At 37.9% G+C, this 24,635-nt stretch overlaps 1 protein-coding gene across 1 annotated transcript in view; it reads left to right on the top strand.

Annotated features, from left to right (window-relative positions):
• The window catches only part of si:zfos-905g2.1, a 33,855-nt gene that overhangs the window by 8,856 nt on the left and 364 nt on the right, over positions 1-24,635 (top strand). The window contains exons 6-9 of the mRNA XM_048179529.1: positions 6,152-6,196; positions 12,933-13,410; positions 23,088-23,291; positions 24,485-24,621. Of these exons, the coding sequence (XP_048035486.1) occupies positions 6,152-6,196; positions 12,933-13,410; positions 23,088-23,291; positions 24,485-24,621 (864 nt within the window). The remainder of the gene's footprint in view (positions 1-6,151; positions 6,197-12,932; positions 13,411-23,087; positions 23,292-24,484; positions 24,622-24,635) is intronic.

Genomic DNA, 24,635 nt, shown 5'->3' with positions numbered 1-24,635 from the left:
CTAAAACTGCTAACCTACAACAAATTCGTAAAGCTGTTAAAGAAAAATTAGTGGAAAGGTTAGTCTTAACTTTAGATACGCAATCTGATGTGGACAATTTATCCCCAAAGGGTGTTTCGACTCTGCATTTAGCTGAATTGAAGAGTGATGTGGAGAATTATGTTTTAACATTTCGAGCAACAAAAAGAATTGTTAGAATTTAAAAGTAAGGAACGCGCATTAGATCGTCAATTGGAATGGGAAAGGGAAAAGTGTAGGGAGCGAGAGCATGAACGAGAATTTGAAAAGTTTAAAGCTCGACATAGGTTGGAGGAGTTGAAATTGGAGCTAGAAAGGGAACGGCTTAGATTAATTTCTGAGGGTAGAATGCCTAATGTTGATTTGGAAAGTTTAACAAATGATCAACCGGATGTAAAAAAATAATTTTCCAATATCATAAACATGGTTAAAATTTTGCCCAAATTCAATGAGAAAGATCCAGATGTATTTTTCTCACTGTTTGAAAATGTTGCTGAAGATAGAGGGTGGGATTATATAGAGCGCACCTTTCTTCTACAGGGTGTTTTAGTGGGCAAGGCACAAGAGGCTTATATTGCCTTATCAAAATCTCAATGAAAAATATATGATGTTGTAAAAGAAGCTGTACTCAAAGCGTATGAACTTGTTCCAGAAGCGTATAGACGGCGTTTTAGAGGTTGGAAGAAGGGAGACAGGCAAACTCATGTAGAAGTTGCGAGGGAGTTAACGGGTCATTTCAGTCGCTGGTGTGTCTCTGCAGGAGTGGACACTTTTGAAAGTTTGAGCGATTTAATGGTGTTAGAACAATTTAAAAACATAGTCCCTGATCGGGTAGCTACTTATATAAATGAGCATAAAGTAGCTGCTGAAGCTGCCGTTTTTGCAGACGAGTTTGTTCTAACACATCGTTCTAACTCTGTTCCAAATCATGATGGTAATCGCAGAGAGTTTCGAAGTACTGATGTATTTCGTTCTGTTAGTTTGAAAGTCGATCAAAATAAAAAAAAATAGATCAGAATTCTACGTGTAATTATTGTCTTGAAAAGAGACATTGGAAGAGGGAGTGCCCTGTATTACGAGGCAAGTATAATAAATCCATTCCGAAGCCTGTGGCTTTAGCCTCTGGACAGTTATGCTGTGACTTGAATACATGTATCTACAGAAGTTAACAAAAAGGATTTTGATCTGACGTCTGATTTTGGACCTTTTATCACAAATGGTTTTGTTTCTTTAACAAATTATTTCGTTAAAGTACCTGTGAGAGTGTTGCGTGATACAGATTAATTGGAATCCTTTATATTGGGGTCTACTTTACCCTTTTCTTCCAAGTCTAATACGGGTAGCACAGTGTTAATTCAAGGAATTGGATTACAGACATTCTCTGCGCCTTTGCACAAAATCCAGTTATATTCAGATCTTGTGCAAGGTGAGGTTGTTATTTGCCGGTGGAGGGAGTGGATATCATCTCGGGTAACAATTTGGCTGGGGGACAGGTGCAGCATGGTGTCCCTCCACCTCCTGTTGTCAGGATGATCCCTTCTCTCCAAGTTAAAGATGATGAAAGTGCTCGAGATTTTCCTAGTGTGTTTTCAGCATGTGCTGTGACAAGGGCAAAAGCTCTCACCTTGGAAAACTCTGTTGCGCACGAAAATTCTTTGTCTGTACGGGTGGATTTACCTGTTCTTCCTCCATCTATTTCTGCTAATGATTTAATTTAGGCTCAGCAGCATGATTCTACTTTAGTGCATTTATTTGCTGATGCAAAGAGTGCTGAAGAAATGCAAAGTATTGCTAATGGTTACTTTATACAGGATGGGATGTTGGTTCGTAAATGGACCTCGTGTAATGATAAAGGGGTGGGTAAATCGTTGTTTCAAATTCTAATACCCTCTAGTTTACGTGATGTGATATTACAAATGGCTCATGGTGATATTGCAGGACATTTTGGAGTGAGAAAGACGTATGATAGAGTGCTGCGTCACTTTTTCTGGCCGCATCTCAAGAAAGATATTGCAAAGTTTATTAAGACCTGTCATGTTTGTCAAGTAACAGGTAAACCAAACCATAGTATTCCACCTGCTCCTCTATGTCCCATTCCTGTGGTAAGTAACCCCTTTGAGCATATCATTATTGATTGTGTGGGGCCATTGAATCCATCTAAATCTGGCTCGAAATATTTGTTAACGGTGATGTGTCAAGCTACGCATTACCCAGCTGCGTATCCGTTGAGATCTATTCATACAAAGTCTATTGTAAAAGCTTTGACACAGTTCATTTCGATCTTTGGCATCCCAAAGATACTTCAGACTGATAGAGGGACTCATTTTTCGTCTCGCATGTTTGCAGAAGTGTTGCAACAGTTGCGCATTAAACCTCATAAAAGTACTGCACGACATCCACAGAGTCAAGGAGCCCTCGAACGTTTCCATCAGACCCTAAAACAGTTACTAAAACGTGCTTATTGTATCGAACTTAATAAGGATTGGGAGGAAGGTCTTCCTTGGCTGTTGTTGGCAGCCAGGGAGGAAACTTTAACGCAGGAAAGTTTGGGCTTTAGTCCTAATGAGTTGGTTTCCGGGCATTCGGTGAGGGGGGCCTTTATCAACGTTGTTTGATGAACCAACGAAACCCGCATCGCACTATGTTAATGGAATTCCTCGTCGACTTTTGCTGGCTTGTAAACTAGCCTGTGAAAATTTGACTAAAACTCAGAACAAAATGAAAAGCTGGTTTGATGGCAAGGCAGTAAGTAGAGAATTTAGTCCTGGTGATCAGGTGTTGGCTTTACTTTCTGTTCCGGCTTCTCCTTTTCTAGCCAAGTATAGTGGTCTTTATGTCGTTGTGCGGAAAGTATCTGATTTAAATTGTCATCTCTACTCCTAATCGTAAGAAAGCAACCCAACTGTGTCACATAAATTTGCTTAAGCCTTATTACCATCGTACTTCGGTGCCAGAAACTGTTTCTGATACCAAAGTGAAAGCTGCAGTGTTGAGTGTAACTGACAATTCATTTTTGATTTCGTCTATGGGAGCCGCCGTTGTCAAAGGGCAGAGTTGACAGCACTTTTGCGTGAATTTTTGTCACTTTTTTCAGATGTTCCATCTCGTACTGACTTAATACAGCATGATATAGATGTGGGAGATTCCCCACCTATTTGCCAGTCATTTTATCGAGTGTCTCCTGAAAAACAGTGTCTTTTGGAACAAGAAGTGAAGTATTTGTTAGATAACGGTCTGGCTGAACCGCCTTGTTCTAGTTGGTCCTCTCCTTGTTTATTGGTCAAAAAAACCTGATAACACATTACGCTTTTGTACTGATTACAGAAAACTGAATAGTCTTACTAAACCGGACTCTTTCCCTTTACCTCGTATAGAGGATTGCATAGACTGTGTCGGTTCTGCTAAATTTGTTACAAAAATCGATCTTCTTAAGGGATACTATCAAGTTCCGTTAACGTCCCATGCACGTGAGATGTCAGCATTCATTACTCCATCAGGATTATATTCTTATACAGTCATGAGTTTCGGATTACGAAACGCTCCAGCCACCTTCCAGCGCCTGGTGAATCGGGTGGTAGCAGGACTGGAGGGATGCGCGGTCTCTCGATGATGTAATTGTTTACAGTGACACTTGGAAGGAGCATTCTATGCCGGTTACGTGCTCTACTTTCACGGTTGGTGGATGCCAATCTTACAGTGAATCTGGCCAAGTGTGAATTTGCCAGAGGCACTGTAATTTTTTGGGGGAAAGTGATTGGGTCAAGTGTGCCCAGTGCGAGCTAAGGTTGAAGCCTTTGATAAATTCCCGCGGGCCCACCACAAAAAAAGAATTAATGCGTTTTTTGGGCATGGTAGGTTATTACCGCAACTTTTGCTCTAATTTTTCAACCGTGGTGGCACCACTGACTAATCTTCTGAAGGCCAAAGTAAAGTTTGAATGGTCCTTATAATTCTCAAGATACGTTTGAAAACGCCAAGTTACTGTTGAATACAGCGCCTGTTTTGACTGCACCGCGGTGGGATCGGCCGTTTCAGTTGTATGTAGATGCCAGCCAGGTAGGTGCTGGAACAGTGCTTTTGCAAAAAGATGACGCTGGAATTGACAGACCTGTAAGTTTCTATTCAAAGAAGTATAATTACCATCAAGTAAATTATTCGACTATTGAAAAAGAAAGCACTTTCGTTGATATGGGCCTTGCAGCATTTTGATGTGTATGTGGGTGGGGGCACTGCAAAAAATGCTGTTCTTACTTAGAATTTTTGTCTTGTTTTTAGTCAAAATATCTTAAAGTTCTTAAATCAAGAAGCATTTTCTTGACAAGTACAAATTATTTTCTTGTTTTCAGGAAAAATAAATCAAAATTAAGCATGTTTTTCCTTAAAACAAGCAAAATAATCTGCCAGTGGGGTAAGCAAAATAATCTTAGTCCAAACTGAAAACAAGATTATATATCTTATTCTTGGTTTGAAATAAGATTATTTTGCTTACCCCATTGGCAGATTATTTTGCTTGTTTTAAGGAAAAACTTACTTAATTTTGATTTATTTTTCCTGAAAACAAGAAAATAATTTTTACTTGTCAAGAAAATGCTTCTTGATTTAAGAACTTTAAGATATTTTGACTAGAAACAAGACAAGAACTCTAAGTAAGAACAGCATTTTTTGCAGTGGGGACAGTGCCCATTGTGGTATTTTTGGATCATAATCCCCTTACATTTTTGCACTCCTTGCGTTCTCCGAATCAGCACCTAATCCACTGGGCGTTGTTTCTGCAGCCTTATTGCCTGGATATCAGACATGTTCGCGGAGTTAATAACATTGTGGCGGATGCATTGTCTCGTTCATTTAGGGAAATGTAAGTTGTCTGTCTGCTGTTTCTCTTTTCTCTTTTCCAGATGTCCCGGTCTCGTTTGGTCAACGTGCTTGAAATGTTGAGAAGAGGGCCGTGTGGTTTGGGGAAATTGGGGGTAATATTTTAACGAGTGGTTAAAAAAAATAAAAGTTGATTGTATGGTTGGATTTATCTTTTGGATTTATTGGTTATTTTGGAGAATTAGTTTTTGGTTATTGAATATTTTGGATTTGGTTAATTTCATTTATATTTGGATAATTTATATTTGGTATTTGGAGAGAATAATTTTGGGGTTTGGATCAGAGACTTTTAGTCTCTGTCTTGAGGGGGGAGGTGTTACAGATAAGGGTAACACCTGTTCCCGAAACGGAAGCTGGTCGCCTTTAGGTAGCGTTCTAGGTTCTGTTGTGTCTATGTTTGTTTTTGTGTTTTGCAGGGTGGAGTCAAGCGACAGGTGTAACAGGTTGCCTATAATGAGTGGACTGATAAAAGGATCTGTCTTTCCAGAGAGCGTTGGATCTGTGCTTGGGTTCCTGATTTGGTTTGGGCTTGATCTCTCTCCAGCACCAGTTTTTTTGTGTTATTGTTATTTTTGTTTGTTAGTTTATTATGTGTTTCTTCTTTAAATAAATATATTTTTGAGTCATCTTGAGTTGAGCATGGCCTCCCCGTTTTGTTACGCTGCCATGAGCCAGGTAGTATGTAACACAAATCAAACCTGAGTTTGCTGCCTTTTTTCGTTGAGTTTGCTGTGTTGTAAACATGTTTATGCATCAGATGATGTAAAACACAAAGCTTACCTCATTTGTGTGCAGCAATGGATGACACAAAGCTTTTTTAAATTTATTTTTATTTATTTTACGTTTATATGTGATTGTTGTACACCTTGCATGTTAACAAACTTTCAAGACTATCAAGTTTAACAATGACCAACTTATAAAAACAAATTTATAGCTGTCTTTGTAAAGAAATGGCCCACTTTATATGTAGCTTTGAGCCGCTGCTGTGATGCTGTACAAACACTTTTCTGCAGCTGCAGCTGCTGAGGACGCTTCTCTGCAGCTGCAGTTCACGCTCACGCGACGCTCATGCGCCGCTGACGCTTGCGTTGTGAACCCGGCCTTAGAGGGTTTTACAGCTGCTATTGCATAGTATGAACCCTTATAAAAGTTTTTAATTACTTCAAAAGATATTTGTTGTAAATTTGTATTGTGAAGAAATCTTAATTTTTTTTTTTTTTTTTTTTTTGAAAATTGATAATCCTATTCTCTTTTCTTAAAGCCATCCTATGAAAGGAGCTCAGCGAGGCTGAAGAATGCTTCAAAGGTTTGTCTGTAAAACATTTATCGCTATGTATTTTTATTGATGTGTCACTCTTATGCACACAACTGTTGAGTTGATTTCATTTGGTCTCACCCAAATCAATTCTGCAAAAACAAATCTGAGTTCATCAAAAGCAGGGGTGTCCAGTCCTGCACACATGCCTGAACGTTTCTAGTGGTCTTGAACACCTTGATTAGCTGTTTCAGGTGTGTTTCATACATGAAAATCCCTCACTTTTTGGCGAAATTCGCCGTTTTGAAACCAAAATAGGTGACCTACGTGAATAGGAGGGAGGAGGGAGGGGGGAGGGGGGGGGGTATTCTTATTCAGTGAACTGCGAACAGGTGTGCGTGCCAGAAGGGAGCGCAAGTGCATGGAAATATTAATGCGAAGGGCCTTGCATCACCAGTGCAGACCACCATCAGAAGCTGAAAGCATGCCTGGCCTTGGCGATTTACCTGACTGAATTTGGTGAGTGATGGTTTTAATAATTTTAATATTTTCTGGTATATTTAAGTTAAGGTTCCCAGCAGCTCTGTTAACATAGAATTAGCTAACGTTAGCTACAGCTTGATGAATTGAGTCATTGAACACAGCAGGAGAGAACGCAACGTTAGCCAGCTAGCTAAAGCTCCAGTGGAAAATTATTAGCTAACGCTACTTTTTTTTTTTTTTTTTTTTTGTGATTATAATTTTTTATTTGAGATAAGAACAAAATACAAAACAAGGATAGCAGCAAAAATACTGATAAAATAAAAGGACATAAATACAGTAAACAATGCTTTAGGGTAATGTACAACAAACGTACAAATAAACCATGGCAGCAAACAATTTTTTTTAAGGCTTGGGCTGTTTTACTCCAATAGGTAACCGTATGTATTCTAGCCCCATTAATCCTTGCAGTGCTGCATTCTAAGCAAACAATATTATGAAAAGAAAGCAGCCAGAATCTTTTAAGGTCCATGTCAGGTGTAAACCATTGCTGTAAAATTGTTTTTTTAGCAGCAGTGAAGCCAGACATTAACAGTCTACTCTGAACTAATGTAAACTTATAAGAAGAATCATCATTTAACAACATAAGACAGGGATCAAGGTCAAACTGCAACTTTGTGATGTTTTTTAGCACCTGAACTACATGTTTCCAGAAATTGGATATGACCAAACAGTCCCAAAACATGTGCAAAAAGGTACCTTCAGAATTGTTATTACACAGACTACAATTAGGATTGGATGAGAGTTTCATCAAGTATCGCTTATATGGGGTACAATACATTTTGTGTACAGTTCTGAAATGAATAAGAATGTGCGAGGGGTTTTTGGAGGTAAGGCAGAGATTTAACCAGACTATTCCAATCAGGACTGTAACCCAACCAGGAGAGTTCTCTCTCCTATACAGCTAGTATCCCAAGAGTTTGTATGAACATTCAAGCAGTTGCTTGTAGATCAAGGACACTGTGCCCTGAAAGTTTCCGGTGTGTTTTATCCATTTTAACAATGGGTGATCATCTAAGATAGAGTTCCAAGGCACACCATACGCTTTCATTACAGACCTTAACTTCAAATACATAAAAAAGGAGGTGCCTGGCAAGGAGTAGTCTGATTGAATGTCCTGAAATGTGCGCAGTCCGTTGCCGTTGAATATATCACCCAATGTGAGTACCCCTTTTAAGGACCAGGGAGGGTAACTGAAAGGTTGACCACCAGATAATAGACGGGTATTGTTCCAGAGAGGAGACTGACGTGAAATTTTTTTTGAGTGACCTGTAATCTTTTCTGCATTAAACCAGGCTTTTAAAGTAGTAGAAATAATATTTCCGAATTTGAAATAATATTTCCGAAATAATATTTCCGAATTAGAAATAATATTTCCGAAATGGAGACTTCTTGAGTCTATACCAGTAAAAGGCAGATCTTGAAGCCTATGAGGGAGAACACAGTCAGCTTCAATACTCCTCCAAGGTACTTTGGAGTGAGTGTCCACCCAGACACGCATGACCCTAATTTGGAAGGCAAGGTGGTAAAGCATTAAGTTAGGAAGAGCAAGACTGCCGTTCGATTTTGCACGCTGCAATACTGAAAAACTGACTCTAGGACGCTTACCACCCCAGATAAATTTGGAGATTAATGAATTCATTTCTTTGATGAATTTAGGGGGAGGAAATCACGGGAGCATGGAAAAAAAAAAAGTTTACTCTAGGTAAAATATTCATTTTAACCGTACTAATTCTAGCTTGCATTGACATTTTTAAGTTATCCCACCTTTGTATATCCCGCTTAATTTTCTGACCGATTTCATAAAAATTCGTCTGAGCAGTCCTAGACAGAGAATCAACAATTTTGATACCAAGATAAGTACATGAATTAGCAAAGGTAAGACCATTCGGAAGAGAAATTGCTTTAGTAATACTATTAAGTGCCATTAAAAATGACTTAGCCCAATTTATTTTATATCCAGACATAGTGCTGAAGGTATTAAATAATTCGCAAAACCTCTGGTAGGGAAGTATTTAAATCTGAAAGATAAAGCATAATATCATCAGCATACAATGAGATGTGATGATGGGAGTTATTAATAGTTATAGGTAAAATTGTTTGACTTTGTCTAAGGGCTTGTGCGAGAGGCTCTAGTGAGAGTGCAAATAAAAGTGGTGATAAGGGACAACCTTGCCGGCAACCCCTTTGAAGTGGAAAAGGTTGCGATTGACAGGAAAATGTCATTACAGAAGCAGTAGGACATTTATATAACAGCTGTATAATATTTAAGAATTTAGGGCCGAATCTGAATCGCTCCAGAACAGCCCATAAATAGTCCCATTCAAGTCTGTCAAACGCCTTGAGAGCATCCAAAGAGAAAATGGCAGAGGTAACATTGCTAGTTCGAGCATGGTCGATAATGTGTAACAGTCGGCGCATATTATCGGACGCTAGACGGCCCTTCAAAAAGCCAGTCTGGTCATAATGGATCAGATTATCAATGTATGGTTCCAATCGTTCTATCCCTACTCAATAACGGACTGCTCCGTTTCCATATCAGCGCAGCGGTCCAGTTGAGGAGGCAGTCCCACAGGCGAAATGATGTTGTGCCCAGGCCGTGAAGACAGAAGATACTGCTCGGCCTCCAATGGCGAACGGAAGAGGTTTTGTCTCCCTGCATGAGTAACCTTGAGTGTGGCAGGGAAGAGGAGAAACGACTGTATTCCGAGAGTATCCATCTTCTTCCGCACTTCAGTGAAAGCCTTCCTTTTCTTAGTAGTGTCTACGCTGTAATCTGGGAAGAAATGAAGAATTTCGCTGCCATATTTGACCGGGTATACGGCCCTCGCCCCTTTAAGGATAGCTTGTCTATCAGTGTAGTCCAGCAGTTTGAATATAACCGTGCGGGGGCAGTTAGACAGCTTGTCTGAATAGATGCAATGTGCAAGTTCGATTCTGATCTCTCTGTTCACGATGGAGGGTATCCATTTGGGCAGATTCGCCTTTAAAAAGGCGATACAATCATCTCCCTCAGCACCTTCTCTGAGGCCGACTAACCGCACATTGGATCTCCTGCTGCGATCTTCCATGTAAGCAATCTTTCATGTAAGCAATCTTTAATGTGAGATCGTCGAGTTTGGATTTCAGATCGCTGATTTGATCCCTGTTCTTACGAACGGCAGCTTGGGTGGAATCGCATCTGGATTGAAGCAGACATACCGATTTTTCCACTTGCTCGACTTGTCTGGTTACGGCGGTAACTTTGTTGGTGTTTCAATTTTATGCTTCAAATCTGAAATCTGAGGCGTCAATACTTCATCTATGGCAGATTTTGACAGCAGCAGTAACAATTCTGTCCAAATCAATCTGTTGCTCACTCAAGGCTTGTTTCACTCCGGCCAAAATGGCGCCATCCAACTCAGCTCGGGAAATGATGGAGGACTCCTTAAATCTCTTCTTAATTGGAGAGTTTGCATCATCCCGGGTAAGAGCAAGTGTGGTCTGGGTTGACATTTTCGATGATTTCACGTAATTTAACATTTAATTGTCCATCAAGACCTGAAAATATGCGAGTGGTGTGGAGAGCGTCTTTTCAAAGCTGCACCGCCATCAACGCATCACGTGACTCCCCTAACGCTACCGTTTTTGAGGAGGTAGATTTTGAGGTGAGGGGATTGACAAGGCAGAAGGTAAAGTGGTCCACCGTTCTATCAATAAGCAGACCTGCCAACCTGTGTGCAATTTGCGTAGCGGATACGCATTTTGAAGTACGTTGGTACGATTTGTCACTCTAAACTATGCAAAAACCTGGTGACGCCTTTGTGCACGCGCAGTCCTCAAATCAAGCAACAGCAAAAGAAGAAGAGTTCGACCAATCATAGCGCTAGGCTCTTTCCCCAAGTAGCAAGTGGGAATGATTGACAGATGCGTAAAGCCAATCATTAAAAAGAGACTGAAAATCGACACCAATAAAGATTCCCGCTCGATCCCCCTTCATAATACTTAGTAAGGAGGCCATAATAATTTTTGACTCATGGCTGAAGTTAAGTTTCTCCAGCTCTCCCCAGGTTGGCAAAAAAAGTATCTCAAAATGCATCAGATTGATGCTTTAAAATATGGAATATTTAAATTTTTATTACGGGGGAGCATGCCCCCGGACCCCCCTAGAGGGGTAATATCCTTCTCACCTTTTTCACCCCTGAGCCGTTTTCATGCCTGGTGTTTAATTAGGGTTGGAGCTAAACTCTGCAGGACAGTGGCCCTCCAGGAGCAGGACAATTGGGTACCCCGATCAAGAGCTTGAAAACTATATCATAATTTAGTGATTAACAGAGAACAAATAAAGTAGTTGTGATTAGTTCTAGAACTGACTGGTGATTTCATTTGCTGACTAAGGTACGCTTACATGACAATGATGTACTAAAAATGGAAAAGTTTTTCCTTTGCATTTTTTTTTGTACAAACGACAACGTTGTCAATACGATCCCCTTTCACACGAATCTGTGAAAATGACTAAAAACACTGGATTATTCATTTCAGGCCAGTAGTTGATGTCACATTGTAAAGGAAAAACAATGCGCCTATAGACTGAACATGTAATTCGCATTCACGTATGCCATCACCTTTTTCAGAAACACCTTTTTCGGTTTTGTAGTTCACATAGAGATTATAACGGTAACTTTGAAATCCATTTTCAAAAGTTTGCATTTTCAGGCCCCTAAAATGCCGTTGTCGTGTAAATCAATGGACAAAACGGGGTGGGAAAAAAAGTTTTCAGAAAACTGTTGTGTAAATGGAACCTAAAACTAGGAGACAAAATAGATAAAAGACTTCCTTCTAGTTCATTAAAGGGTTAGTTCACCCAAAAATGAAAATTATGTCATTAATGACTCACCCTCATGTCGTTCCACACCCGTAAGACCTCCATTCATCTTCGGAATACAGTTTAAGATATTTTAGATTTAGTCCGACAGCTTTCTGTCCCTCCATTGAAAGTGTAGGTACGGTGCACTGTCCATGTCCAGAAAGGTAATAAAAACATCACCAAAGTAGTCAATGTGACATCAGTGGGTTAGTTAGAAGTTTTTGAAGCATCTAAAATACATTTTGGTCCAAAAATAACAAAAACTACGACTTTATTCAGCATTGTCTTCTCTTCTGGGTCTGTGTATATCCACAGTGACGCTGCTTCTTCTTCTACGGCGGCATCCAGCTTATAGGTGCATTACCGCCCCCTTCTGCTCCGGACTGTGATGCGATCAGGACATCCGCGACATGCACACCTACGCACCATTTTAAAAAATATAGCAATACCAAAATACAAACAATGTAGAATAGCTTGAATACAGCGTGTGTCTCCCTCAGACTGTAAACGAAGCTCGGGCACACTACATAACATGTCATCAGCGTCACTGTCCGGAGCAGAAGGGGGCGGTAATGCACCAATAAGCTGGATGCCAACCGCCGTAGAAGAAGCACTGTGGATGTACACAGACTCAAAAGAGAAGACAATGCTGAATAAAGTCATAGTTTTTGTTATTTTTGGACCAAAATGTATTTTAGATGCTTCAAAAACTAACTAACCCACTGATGTCAAATGGACTACTTTGATGATGTTTTTATTACCTTCCTGGACATGGACAGTGCACCGTACCTACACTTTCAATGGAGGGACAGAAAGCTCTCGGACTAAATCTAAAATATCTTAAACTGTGTTCCGAAGATGAACGGAGGTCTTACGGGTTTGGAACGACATGAGGGTGAGTCATTAATGACATCATTTTCATTTTTGGGTGAACTAACCCTTTAAGCATAAGACGTAAGTCAGTGCACCTTTGGAGTGCAGTACTTTGGAGTAATAATACAATAATATGCCTAAAAGGAATTTTCTTTTTTAACTATTACACACTTTTTATTTTCCTTCAGTAGGCAAAACAAAACACTTCATTTTACAGAGGTATTATATCAAGCCGCATGTGTCCGTCACAATTATGCATTGATTACTGGAACATATCCAATAAATACTAATAATAAAAAGTTAAAACCACCAGTCTCACCATCAGGTTTTTACACAATATCCTCTATAAATGGCATGTATCAGGGGTCTGTCCAGGGCTCATATTGGCAAAATTCAGCAGAGTCCATCAGACAAAGTCTGAATAACCTGCTGGGTTATTTAAAAGGACTTTATTAACCTATTGTTGGGATACTCACCAAGAATGTTTTGTCATTTATTTAAGCTGATAATGTGTCCTACATCTCTCAGAGACGGGCATCTCTACCTGTTGAAGAAAGGCAGCTGTCCTGCTCTTTGGCCCAGCGTCTTGGTCCACCAGTCCAGAGAAACCCACAGTGGATTCCTCCATGGAAGCGAGGGCTGGACAGGGCAGATTTTCAGCAAGCTGACAACAGCAGCCTTCAGTGGGGCAAACCTCCTGGTGCAGGACGAGGGAGAGGCAGGGGCAGGGGCAGAGGGCGTGGACGTCGGGGGCACGATAAGGGATCCCAGCGCCAGTCTCAAACTCCTGATCCTGCTTTGCTCATGTCAGGGCCATTTGGAGATGAGACAACAGATGATCCACAGCCATCCCAGATAATGAAGAAAGCTTCTTTGTGCAACACAAGCTCAAAGCATCAGCAGAAAAGAAAGAAAGGCATGGTTCAGGTGGATGGGGAGAAAGTTGAATCTGAGAAGATGCCCAACAATGAAGAGGCCACATTTAAAGTTCAGGAGGACAACAAAGGTAGGATATGGACTTGACTAGACGTGATGATATACGGTAATACGATATATCACGATAATGAACTTGCATGGTATTGTTATTGTGGGCACTTTAATAAAATATTTATTACGAATTATTCACATTTTTAGGATGCATTTTAAAAATACTTTTCCATCTGCATATACCTGTCATAGTTTCCTTACAAAGATTTGGTAAATAATTGATGTATAGGGAAAGGGCCTAAAATTGACCCTTGAGGGAGACCCATCTCATTATTTTGTAAATTTATTTTAATACACTGATCTCGAGATTCTAAATATGATCTAAACCAATTGATTGCCTGCTTTTAGAAACTGAACACATTTAATTTATGCAGGAAAATTTCATGATTCACTGTATCAAATGCCTTTTTGAGGTCCCTTAATAAATTCTGTTAGATAGCAGTTTGCCATTTCGTTGAATACTTAGGCCTAAAACCAAACTGTCTAGAGTGAAGTAGATAATTTTTTTTCTAGATAGTTCAGCTACCAACATATCCAGAATTTTAGAAATTACAAAGGAACATTAGAAATTGGTCATTAATAAACTTATAGACTTAATATTCTTTTTTTAACTTATTTAATCTTAAACTGATGATGAAAAATACTTCTAAAGCATTTATTAATCTTAGTTAATGTTAGTTTCCACATTTAATAATACATTACAATCAAACCTGTGCTAACATGAACTAACTTTGATTAGTTTTTAACTAACACTATCAAATAATATCTTCTGTAACAAATGTAGCTATTACTCATTGTTAATGTTAATGCATTAACTAACATTAACTAATGAGACCTTATTGTAAAGTTTTATCTATTGTTCTAATTCTTTTGCACTTTAATCAGTTTGAAACATTTGTTTATACATTTTTTTTTTTTTTTTGTATTTTTATTGTATTTAAGTGTTAAGGGGCTGTATTCACAAAACATCTTAAGGCTAAAAGTAGCTCCTAACTTGCCGATTTAGGAGAAACTCTTAAAAATAATGGGCGTGTCAGTCCTAATTTTAGGAGTCCTAAATTTTTGCTCTAAGAGTATTTCACAAAGCATTTTAGTGCTAAAACTAGCTCCTAAGCCTGTAAAACGTTAGGAGTAGTCATCAAGAGGACTCCTAAGTCACTAAGACTAAATCACAAACAATCCTAATCTACCCAAAGACACTGTACACCATTGAGGCAATAGCGATAGAGCCTTGGGTGCTGAACCTTTTCTTCATAAATGCAATATATTTTGATTTATAGATTTGAATCTACGATGAGACAAAAAAAAAAAAAAAATCTTTAACAAATAAATAATATTGTCTGATTACCTGTGGCAAAGGTTTCACACTTACAAATGAACAGATAAAAAAAAAAAATATATATATATATATATATATATATATACACAGGGGTGGAAATGGGGGGTAACGCGGGGGGGACGGCGTCCCCGGAGTGAATTTCAAGGGGGGACGGCGTTCCAGTTCAAATTTGGTTTCATTTTTTTTTATAGAAATGAAGGAATTTCTGTATTTACACTCAATAGCCTACGAAAACGAAACCGATTCAGCGCAAAAACATAGCACCATAAAATATTGCATACTTACTCAGTGCTCGAAGTGGGCCGGTACGCACCGGTACTTTAATCTGACGCTTTGTCTTGCATACCGGCACTTCTCCCATGTTGCCCGTATACTCGATCTAACCACCACACCGAAACATAGAATCAGGCTGTTAATTAATTTTATAAATCGCGTGTTCGGAGCTTTTATAAGCATGAGTGGCGCACCGCACGCGAATCACCGCAGGCGCGTTCACCAGCGCGCTCCAAAAGTGTGATAAGATTTGCGCGAGCCGTTCCTATGATAAAATAGAACGTTCTCAATAGAATTCAAATGGGTTTCATTTGAATTCTATTCAGAATGTAGTAAAACGTTATGGAGAAAGTCATCATGATCTAAAAACAGCCAGTAAAAAGACTGATGAAAAGAGGGGAAAACATGATGATGATCCTGCAAGCTTTTTAAACTTCTCATGACCACCTTTCCTAGAATTTATCACGTTCTATTGTATTTATTGTGGTACATTTTAACTAACTTGTTCAAGAATTTATAATATATAATCTATTAAGGCAATAGATTTAAAAAAGAGAGAAAAAAAGTTAACATTGCCCTAAGCATGCAATGAGGAGCCATCAATGGTCTAGCTTTAATTATATCCTTAACATTGTACATTGTAACAAATGCTATGCTTAAACAATTACAAGAACTACTTTTTCATAAGGCCAAGCAAGCTAGAATCATGGATCTTCTTGAATTATTGATTAAACATTAGTTTTCCTCATGTGTAAAATGTGTTCTGCTAATATGACAGATATGCTTATTAGGAAAAACCTGGCTGTACTCCAAAAATCAACAAGTTCGGTATAAGAACATTTTAAATAGTTTAAGCACTTTGTAAACAATTGTTACCTATAGGCTGCTACTTTATTGCAGTTGTGTTATCAACCAACTTTGCATGTGTGGACCATTTTGCAAAAATAAAGCAACAAACAAATAAATAAACCTCACGAGGGTGCAAACCCAAACTCCTCCCAACCAAGGAAGACAACCAGTCCCCCATCCCAAACGGAAGTGAACAAAATAGAGTAAATTACCCTTTGAAAGTAACTTGATACTTCAAATAAAGATTGCATCAATTACATCGTTACACCAGTAGGTGGCGACAAATGATTGTTAAAAATGTATTTGTCATTGATTCATTCATTACAAAGAATTGTTCAAAAATGTTGATTCATCTATGAAACAAGTGACATCTTTATAATTGAGTCATTGAATCATTTATTCAAACCGATTTTTATAAAATAATAATTCATTCAAAATAATTAATGTTTTTTGTAAATAGACTGCAGTAACTAACATGTCAGAATCAGTAAATTACATTTTTTTTTTTTTTTTTTTTTTTTTTTTTTTTAGTTGTCTATTCAGAATCATGGGAGAATTGTGAACACTATTTGAAAAAAAATGTGATTCTCAATTTCCAGAATCTTGTAGCTTATTGAGTAAAAATCAGCAGTTGAAATTATTTCAGCGAATATTAGAATAAAACTGCATGTTCAGGTAGCAATGTTTTTTTTATTATTTAAAAAAAACTCTATTGTCTATGGTAACATCCTCAAACCAAAAAAGTTTTATAAAATGATAAACATCACATTTCAACCCTTTTTATTGTTTAAGAAAAGGGATGATTGAATATTAAATTTAAAAAAAATTTTCTTTTTAGAATGCACATCAGCTTCCTTTTGCATTAAAACTGGATTCCCCTTTAAATGTGTAATTGTTGATTTTCAAAGTATACTAAACTGAGTGGTAGCCATCCAAAACATTCAGTTTTCTTTAACCTGAGGACAAATGTATTTAAAATGTTTGTGGCAAAGATTCTGTTGAATGAACATGTTTGTGCCACACCACACAATTCATAAATTACATAATTGTTTCACACTTACAAATGATTGAACAGATGAAAAAAAAAAATAATAATAATAATATATATATATATATATATATATATATATATATATATATATATATATATATATATATATATATATATATATATATATATATATAAGCGTATTTGGTGTGCTGTCCAAGGAGATGGAGGGCTCTGAGCTTGGAATTTAGCCCAAACCCAAAGTTCTCCCCGTATCCCCAGCCGAGAGTGAGGAGCGGGGGGACAATTAACAGAAAACTGTCGAATTAACGAGTCGGCTCTCATCTGTGTATATATTCCTCCTCTCGAGCTGAGTAGAAAGATTGTTCGAATGCGTTTCTCCCAAACTTTGTTTATAAAACGTAATTTGTCGCTTGAATTCTGCATTCTCTTGAGATGCAGACATCCAAGGGTGTGATTCTTCCGGAAAAATCCGGAAATCCGGCTTTTCCGACCTGAAAATGATGCTCTCGTAAATCATGGGTCAGGGTTGCGGCGGTTGCGATGGGTCGAGTATTGGTAAACATAATGACCGCTCACCGCTGTCAACGTTTTTTGTGCCTCTGATTCATGTCGTCATGTCACTCCGCAAGTTGTCCAATCATTTGTCACGATTGAAGTTCAAAGTGTACGCGCACTGTTATGAATTCGCACACACCCAACCGCGCCCAACCATCTACTCACGTGAACAGCTTCAGTGAACACGGATGATTCAGATAAGCAAATCCATATTGTCTTTCATTTTTATATGCAGGTCTAGTAAAATTTAACCAATCTATTGATCATTTTTGTCATGATTCCATAACATTAATGTTAAACGATTCTGGGCTAATTTAGCAAAGTAACGGCAAGGCTGCCAACTCTCACGCATTCAGCGTGAGACTCACGCAATTGACCCAATTCTCACGCTCTCACGCCACACCCCCATATTCTCACGCAGACTCGTGCAGCAGTGAGGAAAAAAATCGCGCCGCATGATCTCGCAAAGCAACGCGCAGAGAGACCAGACAGACAGTGTACAGACTACTGAGTTTTTGTGACAATTGTGAGGGAAATACACAATTTATTCCCATAAACTGTGTAGTCAGCCGTTCTCCCTCCCATCTGCACCGTGTGAATTGTGAACGCAGGCAGGTCAGTGAGTTACAGGGCGCTCCATGTCTCCGTCCAGTTTAGGCTAGTAACTAATAGGCCTATGATGTTATGTAGTTTATAGGGGTGTGACGAGCGAGACTAAATTGTGACGAGATTTCTCGTCGAGGCGAAAAGTAGTCTGTGATGTTGCCATGACAGAGTGTTAAGATGATTAGGAAAGAATATGCCACCTCTACGTTTACATTATGCTTCCACTGTCGTTTTGCTTTGTATTTAAATAAAAAAACATTTAATTCAGTTGGATAACGGTTGCCGCCGCTCCATATTTACAGAGTACGCGCGATCACGAAAGTGAAAGTAAACGCGAGCGCGCATTCAAACGAGATTTCAATACCCCGCATTTTGAAAGCTGCTCCCTGATGAATACAGATATCTCTCAATATGAAAGCTATTTTAGGTTGGGCAGTGTAGTTGTAACCATGTTTTAGCTCTGTATCAAAGAAAAAATTGGTCCTATTTGCACTTTGAATATTGAGAGAGTGCGATTATGGTTGCATTTATTGTAAATTGTTGCCATCAAAATGAATAACAGTTTTCTCTTAATCTTATTAAGCACAAACAATAAGGTTTCATTTGTTAACATTAGTTAGTGCACTGTGAACTGTCATGAACTAACAATGGATGACTATTTTTATTAACTAACATTAACATGTTAGATTAATAAATACTGTAGCAAAGATATTGCTCATTGTTAGTTGATGTTGGTAAATACATTGTTAATAAATGAGACCTTATTGTAAAGTGTTACCATTTTTATTTATACTGTTTTTATTTCTATGATCAGTTTGTGGAAAGGAGTTCAGTTAGGAGGTCAAAAGTTGTAGAAGTTCATAAATCATGTACAGTAAATCTGAAGAGACTGAAATCATACAGAAGAAAAGTCAGTCAGTTGAGTTAGTGGCAAAACCTTTTACAGTGCTTGAGTATTGTTGTCTTTTACTGCATATGATAATTCATACTCAGAAAGTAGAACTGAAATGACATTCATTACAAGATGATTAGTTAAAACATTTCAAATACACCTGCAGACTATTTTTTCTAGTCATGTATTTCACCATCTTGTCTCGTCACACCCCTAATAGTTTATATAGAATTAAGTTAGCATTAGCAGAGTTGTCTGTTTTGCAGCACTGAGCAGTTATTTTACATAACTTTATCATAAAAAAGTACAAAAGCAAGCCACGCCCCTCCATAAGCCCCTCCCCATAACAAAGCCCCGCCCCCATGGTAAGTGCACCGTATAGTTTCCTGCTTTTTTGTCCTTTGCCAATCACACCTATGAATTAACCGTATATACTAGTTTAATTAGTGACAGTTAGCCTACATTTTAAAACCTTTATGGCAACATTTTATTTTGACTTTGGCAACATTTTTATTAAAAAATATTTATTTGAATAGGGCAACATTTTGTATTTTAAAACCATTATTTTAATATGGAAACATGACACCTCATTCTACAATATTTCTATGATTAAATCGCTGACTCCTCCCCCATCAGCCAATCACTGTGTGTATACTCCATAGCAAAGAGGTCAACCCCGCCCTTACTCTTAGCTTAAGACTTCAGTCTATTCCTTAGTAAAAGTTTGTCTCAGCATCTTTGTGAATAGGTTTTAAGAGAAAACTCTTAGCTAAGAACTTTTACTGCTGTTTAGGAGAACTCTTAGTGGCAAGTTCTTTTTGTTATGAAAAAAAAAATTACCATTTTGTGATAATACATATACCGTAATAGAAGCTTTAGCAATTATCGCTGCATGAAAATTTGATACCGTCACGTGTTTAGACTTGACAGTATGATGTAATTACTTGGTGGGCAGTGTGTCATGCTAGGGTATTAAGGTCAGTAACAAATAAGATTGTCTGATATGATGAAAGGGAATGTTTTTTTAAAAATTAAATTTTATGGCCAAGTTCTTAGAAATGTCATCTTAGAAGTCATGTTGGCTTATGCTTAAAAAAAAAAAAAGAAAAGAAAAAAGATTCCATTTTCAACAAAAGTTTTGATTTACCTTTAATGATATAGCTATTCTTCACTGATAATTCACAGTTAAACGTAAGTAGTGACAACTTTTCTTCCGTATTGTGATACGTCTAATTGTAATGGATTATCGGGGGAAAAAATGAAGGACGGGGACTTGGTTCGATTCTTCAATTGTTGAGATAAGGGCGTGGCTCTCAAAAGTGGAGGTTCAAAGAACGTGTGCTTGCAGGGAGAAGTCTTCATGGAAGATTAAGGTATAACATTTTGATTAAACATCTGAATTCAAAATGATGTAATTTCTATTCTATGTCTCAATTGTATCAATTATCTATGGCATCACAAGTTAAGAGGGCTTTCACACTGGGCACGTTGCTTCTGTCTGAATGCCAGAGTGATTGTTCCCGGTGCACCCTCAGGGTTGGTCACACTGCGTTTCACACTCACTTGATTCTGTCGAATCCTGACGCATTTGCGTTCATCTTACATCACAAACGTGCATGCCGCATGATAGAACAGAGAACAAGGGTCAATATTCTGTTGTTAATTTGTTGGTATGTGCAGCAGAGTGAACGACACTTGCCTTTACTGTATGTGTCGCATGAAGGCAGCTTTCTGCTGCGTGCAAATGGACTCTTTTGAGGAGACTGATTGGGAGCCATTCATTTGCCGCTCTGATTACACTCACTTTGCATGATTACACTGCATGCTCACTCTCACTCATATTCAAGGTAAATCAACACCACTGTAGTGATAATTAATCATAACTAGTTATAAATAAAGTAAATAAGTTAATAATAAAATTAACTTAATGTAATAAAATTAATATTACAATCAATTAACCTGTTTGGCCAATGAACACTCAGTGTTGTTTATTAATTCTAAGAAATGTTTCTTTCCAGGTTATGGGACATTCACAACATTCTTATTGTACAGTACTACTCGGAGCATGTAGTCAAGATCTGATAATTTAAGAGCCAATTTATTCACAGACGGGGAGTCAGAACCAAATATGTATTGTGCACAAGTTTTATTAACTAAATCACGAATACATAACTAACAAACACAAACATACATACACGCAAGTCACACATAAATGGGTAAAATGATGAGTAAACCGGAAGTGGGAAACAGTAGGAGCTATGAAGGAACCAAAAACCAGGAAAGAATCATCAGTATTCATCATAAAAACCCCTTTGTTAATAAAGGAGATTCACAATTTTAACTAACCAGCAGCATATTAGTATATCGTACGATACTTGCATTAGGCTCTTTTTTGATAAGCGTCTGGGTATATTGTTGCCGTTGGAGTTAATGAGAATTCAGTCCGTGGTACTGAAGTTGCAATCGATGTCTTCTGTGTTGAATGAAGAAGCGATAACAAACTTGCATGGTTAGTTTGAATCTTGTAGTAAGAAAGAGTTCTTTCACTCTTCTAGATGAGCACATGGCTGGGGTTGAAGGTTTAGGATTACAGGCCTTGCAGGCCCATAGGCCTTCCCCTAAAGAGGCCTGAAGCACAAGGGGTCTCTTCAGTCCGTCCCAAAGAAGCAAGAGAGAGAGGCGGAGTTGTGCGTCTTCTCTTAATGGTCTGGGAGGAACCACACCTTTTTGGGTGGAACTGACCAATGAGCAAAGTGGAACTTCTGTAGCGGGAACTTCCTTGGTGGGGGAGTTCATGAGTCACTGGCTGAGTTGTTGAAGAATAAACTAGAATAAACTAGACTCTTGTAATATTGATTTGTTGCATGGGTAGCGACATATCATATACACAAGCACTTGAATCTTCTCGATACGAACCCATAGACACTAAACATGGCATAATTGAAATTACATTAAATGTATCATAAAACATATGAATACAATACTGAGTACAATACTGAGTACAATACAACAAACAGTAATAATGGATACCATTTTATATGGATATGCTTGTTCCTTTATAGCACTGCCAGTCTATAAATTAATGCAGGAAAGTCTGTTTTTGAGGGTTTCCTATGTGTTGGGTTCGGTCCCCTATTGCACTCCCGTGTCCACATGGTAGCTTTCACCAATTTCATGCGAACCATGCCATTTTAAACGTTTTTAACTCTGAAAGTTGAGTGATTTAACACCATTCGCTACAAACTTGCTTTCTGCTCACTGATCTCTATATTTAGATATAGATATGATATCTGTATTATAGATCAATGTGTCAAATTCACACTCCTCTTCCAACGTCATCACTAGAAAAAGGGTTTTCAAACTTTTTGGGGCCAGGGATCCCTTATAGGGTAGAAATAATATATGGGTGGAAGTAATGAACACAATATACTTGTTTAATTGCCGCAAATGGTCCCCATCTGTAAATATGCACTTCATAATAATACAGTATGCACTTCAATAATACAGCATTTTCTAGAAAACAGGTTGTACCAGAGTAGTCGCACCAGGTCAAAAATAAGTTGCTGAAAGAGAAAAACAAAGATAAATTGCATCAGTGTATCAGTCACATTTTATTATTACATCCAAAAATACTTGTAGCACAGACATGAAAAAATGTCTTAAAAATCTTTGTGTCTACTTTTTGCTTTATTTGATGTTAAATACATTATATAAGTCATTTTAGAATATGAGTCGCAGCACATTTTATTATAATCTGGAACATATGGTAGGCCTGTAGCAAATTATTTCACAGGACACCTGGCTGTCAGTCACAAACCCCCAGGGTTCCACAGCTGGTCTAGAAGTTTCCCACTTGTAAATATCACTTCGCTTCGATCATTCACATGTTCAGCATTTTTAATTACGATATTTCCAACTTGACTTGAAGGGCACATGCCATGTTGTATAAAAATATAAGAAAGAAGTCAACAAAACTCTTCTTGCATGTTACACTACACACTAACTTAAAATGTACGCCAAACTACTGCTTTGACTCATATCTTTGACTTTAATATCAAAAACAAAACAAAAAATGGAAACTATTTAAAATTTAACTTTGGTTTAATATTTTTAGTTTAAATACCAGTGGTATAAGAAATTTATTAGTGAAGTGGTCTTTTTTTTCCTCAGTTATGATCGGGAGCCCCTTGCGAAAAGTGTGGATCCCATTGTCTGTGTACAAGGAGGTGTTTAAGGAGGTGGAGCCCCAGAAGGCTGTAGAGCCTGTGCTTCATGCGCTCTTCCCCATCAGCACACTGTCATGCAGTGCGATCACAGGCAACCCCGAAAAGGGCATCCAGCAACTCGACCCAAACAAAATAGAAGCCCTTCGAGGTAAATACAGTCTCTTCAAGATTTTTTTTTTTTTCTCCATGAAATGGTCAGTAATATTTGATGCTTAACCAGAAATCATTGTTCGTCAACTTCACAAGGTCAAATTAAATATTAATCTATAGATTTATTTTTTTTTATAAATGGGCAATGTCATGTTGTGTGCAAAAAGTATTTAGTCAGTGCTCCCAAAAGATTTTAATTTGTTGAAAAATTGCACACGGCATGCCACTTACCTTTGTTAAAGGATTAGTTCACTTTCAAATGAAAATTACCCCAAACTTTATTCACCCTGAAGCCATCCTAGGTATATATGACTTTCTTCTTTTTGATGAACACAATCAGAGAAATATTAATAAATATCCTGACGTATCCAAGCTTTATATTGGCAGTAAGCGTAAAACAAGTATGAGCTGAAGAAATCTTCTCCATCCACATCCATCCATCATAAACATATTCCACATGGCTCCGGGGAGGTTAATAAAGGCCTTCTGAAGCGAAACGATGCGTTTGTGTAAAAAAAAAATAAAAAAAATCCATATTTAACAAGTTATGAAGTAAAATATCTAGCTTCCGCCGGACCATCTACCATATTCAAATTACGAAGAAAGTGTAAACTGGCATCGCGTCAGATAAGCTTTTTCATAAGTTGAATAGGGAAGGCATAGGACGTAGCCTAAGCTTTTTGAACTGTGAGAGTTTTGGAAGGCGGCCTGGCGGAAGCTAGATATTTTACTTCATAACTTGTTAGATATGGATTTTTTTTTACACAAACGCATCGATGGATGGAGACACTTTCTTCAGCTCATAATCGTTGGTATCGCTGACTGCCATTATAAAGCTCGGATGAGTCAGGATATTCATTAATATTTCTCCGATTGTGTTCATCAGAATGAAGAAAGTCATATACACCTAGGATGGCTTGATGGTGAGTAAAGCTTTAAGGTAATTTTCATTTGAAAGTTAACTAATCCTTTAAGTATATGCTTTTTCATTTGAAATTATAATTTTGACTTTTTATGCATAAACGTTTAAGGAAGAATTTGTGAATCAAGGTTTTTTTCCCAGGAAAGTTTAGTCCTAAACTTAAATGTGTGTCATTTGTGCACCATTAGCATTATTAATGGAATTTAAAAAATATTGATGGTTTTCAAACAGGGACACTTTTATTTTTATACTTTTGTGTGTATGTTTAGAGTTTCTGGCTGAGATGTACCCCCAGTTTGACGTTGGCGTGAGGGGTGTGTCATGGGCACAGTGTCTTGGAGTGATCAACAACATCACCAAAAACCTCAAGAAAAGAGCTGAAAAAATGTCACATCTGCCAAAGGAGGTGCGTTTTTCCAT

The sequence above is a fragment of the Megalobrama amblycephala genome, unplaced genomic scaffold (genome assembly GCF_018812025.1).
Source record: "Megalobrama amblycephala isolate DHTTF-2021 unplaced genomic scaffold, ASM1881202v1 scaffold230, whole genome shotgun sequence".
Classification (NCBI taxonomy): domain Eukaryota; kingdom Metazoa; phylum Chordata; class Actinopteri; order Cypriniformes; family Xenocyprididae; genus Megalobrama; species Megalobrama amblycephala.
The sequence above is the reverse complement of the archived record's forward strand: the minus strand, read 5'-3'. Positions and strand labels throughout refer to the sequence as shown.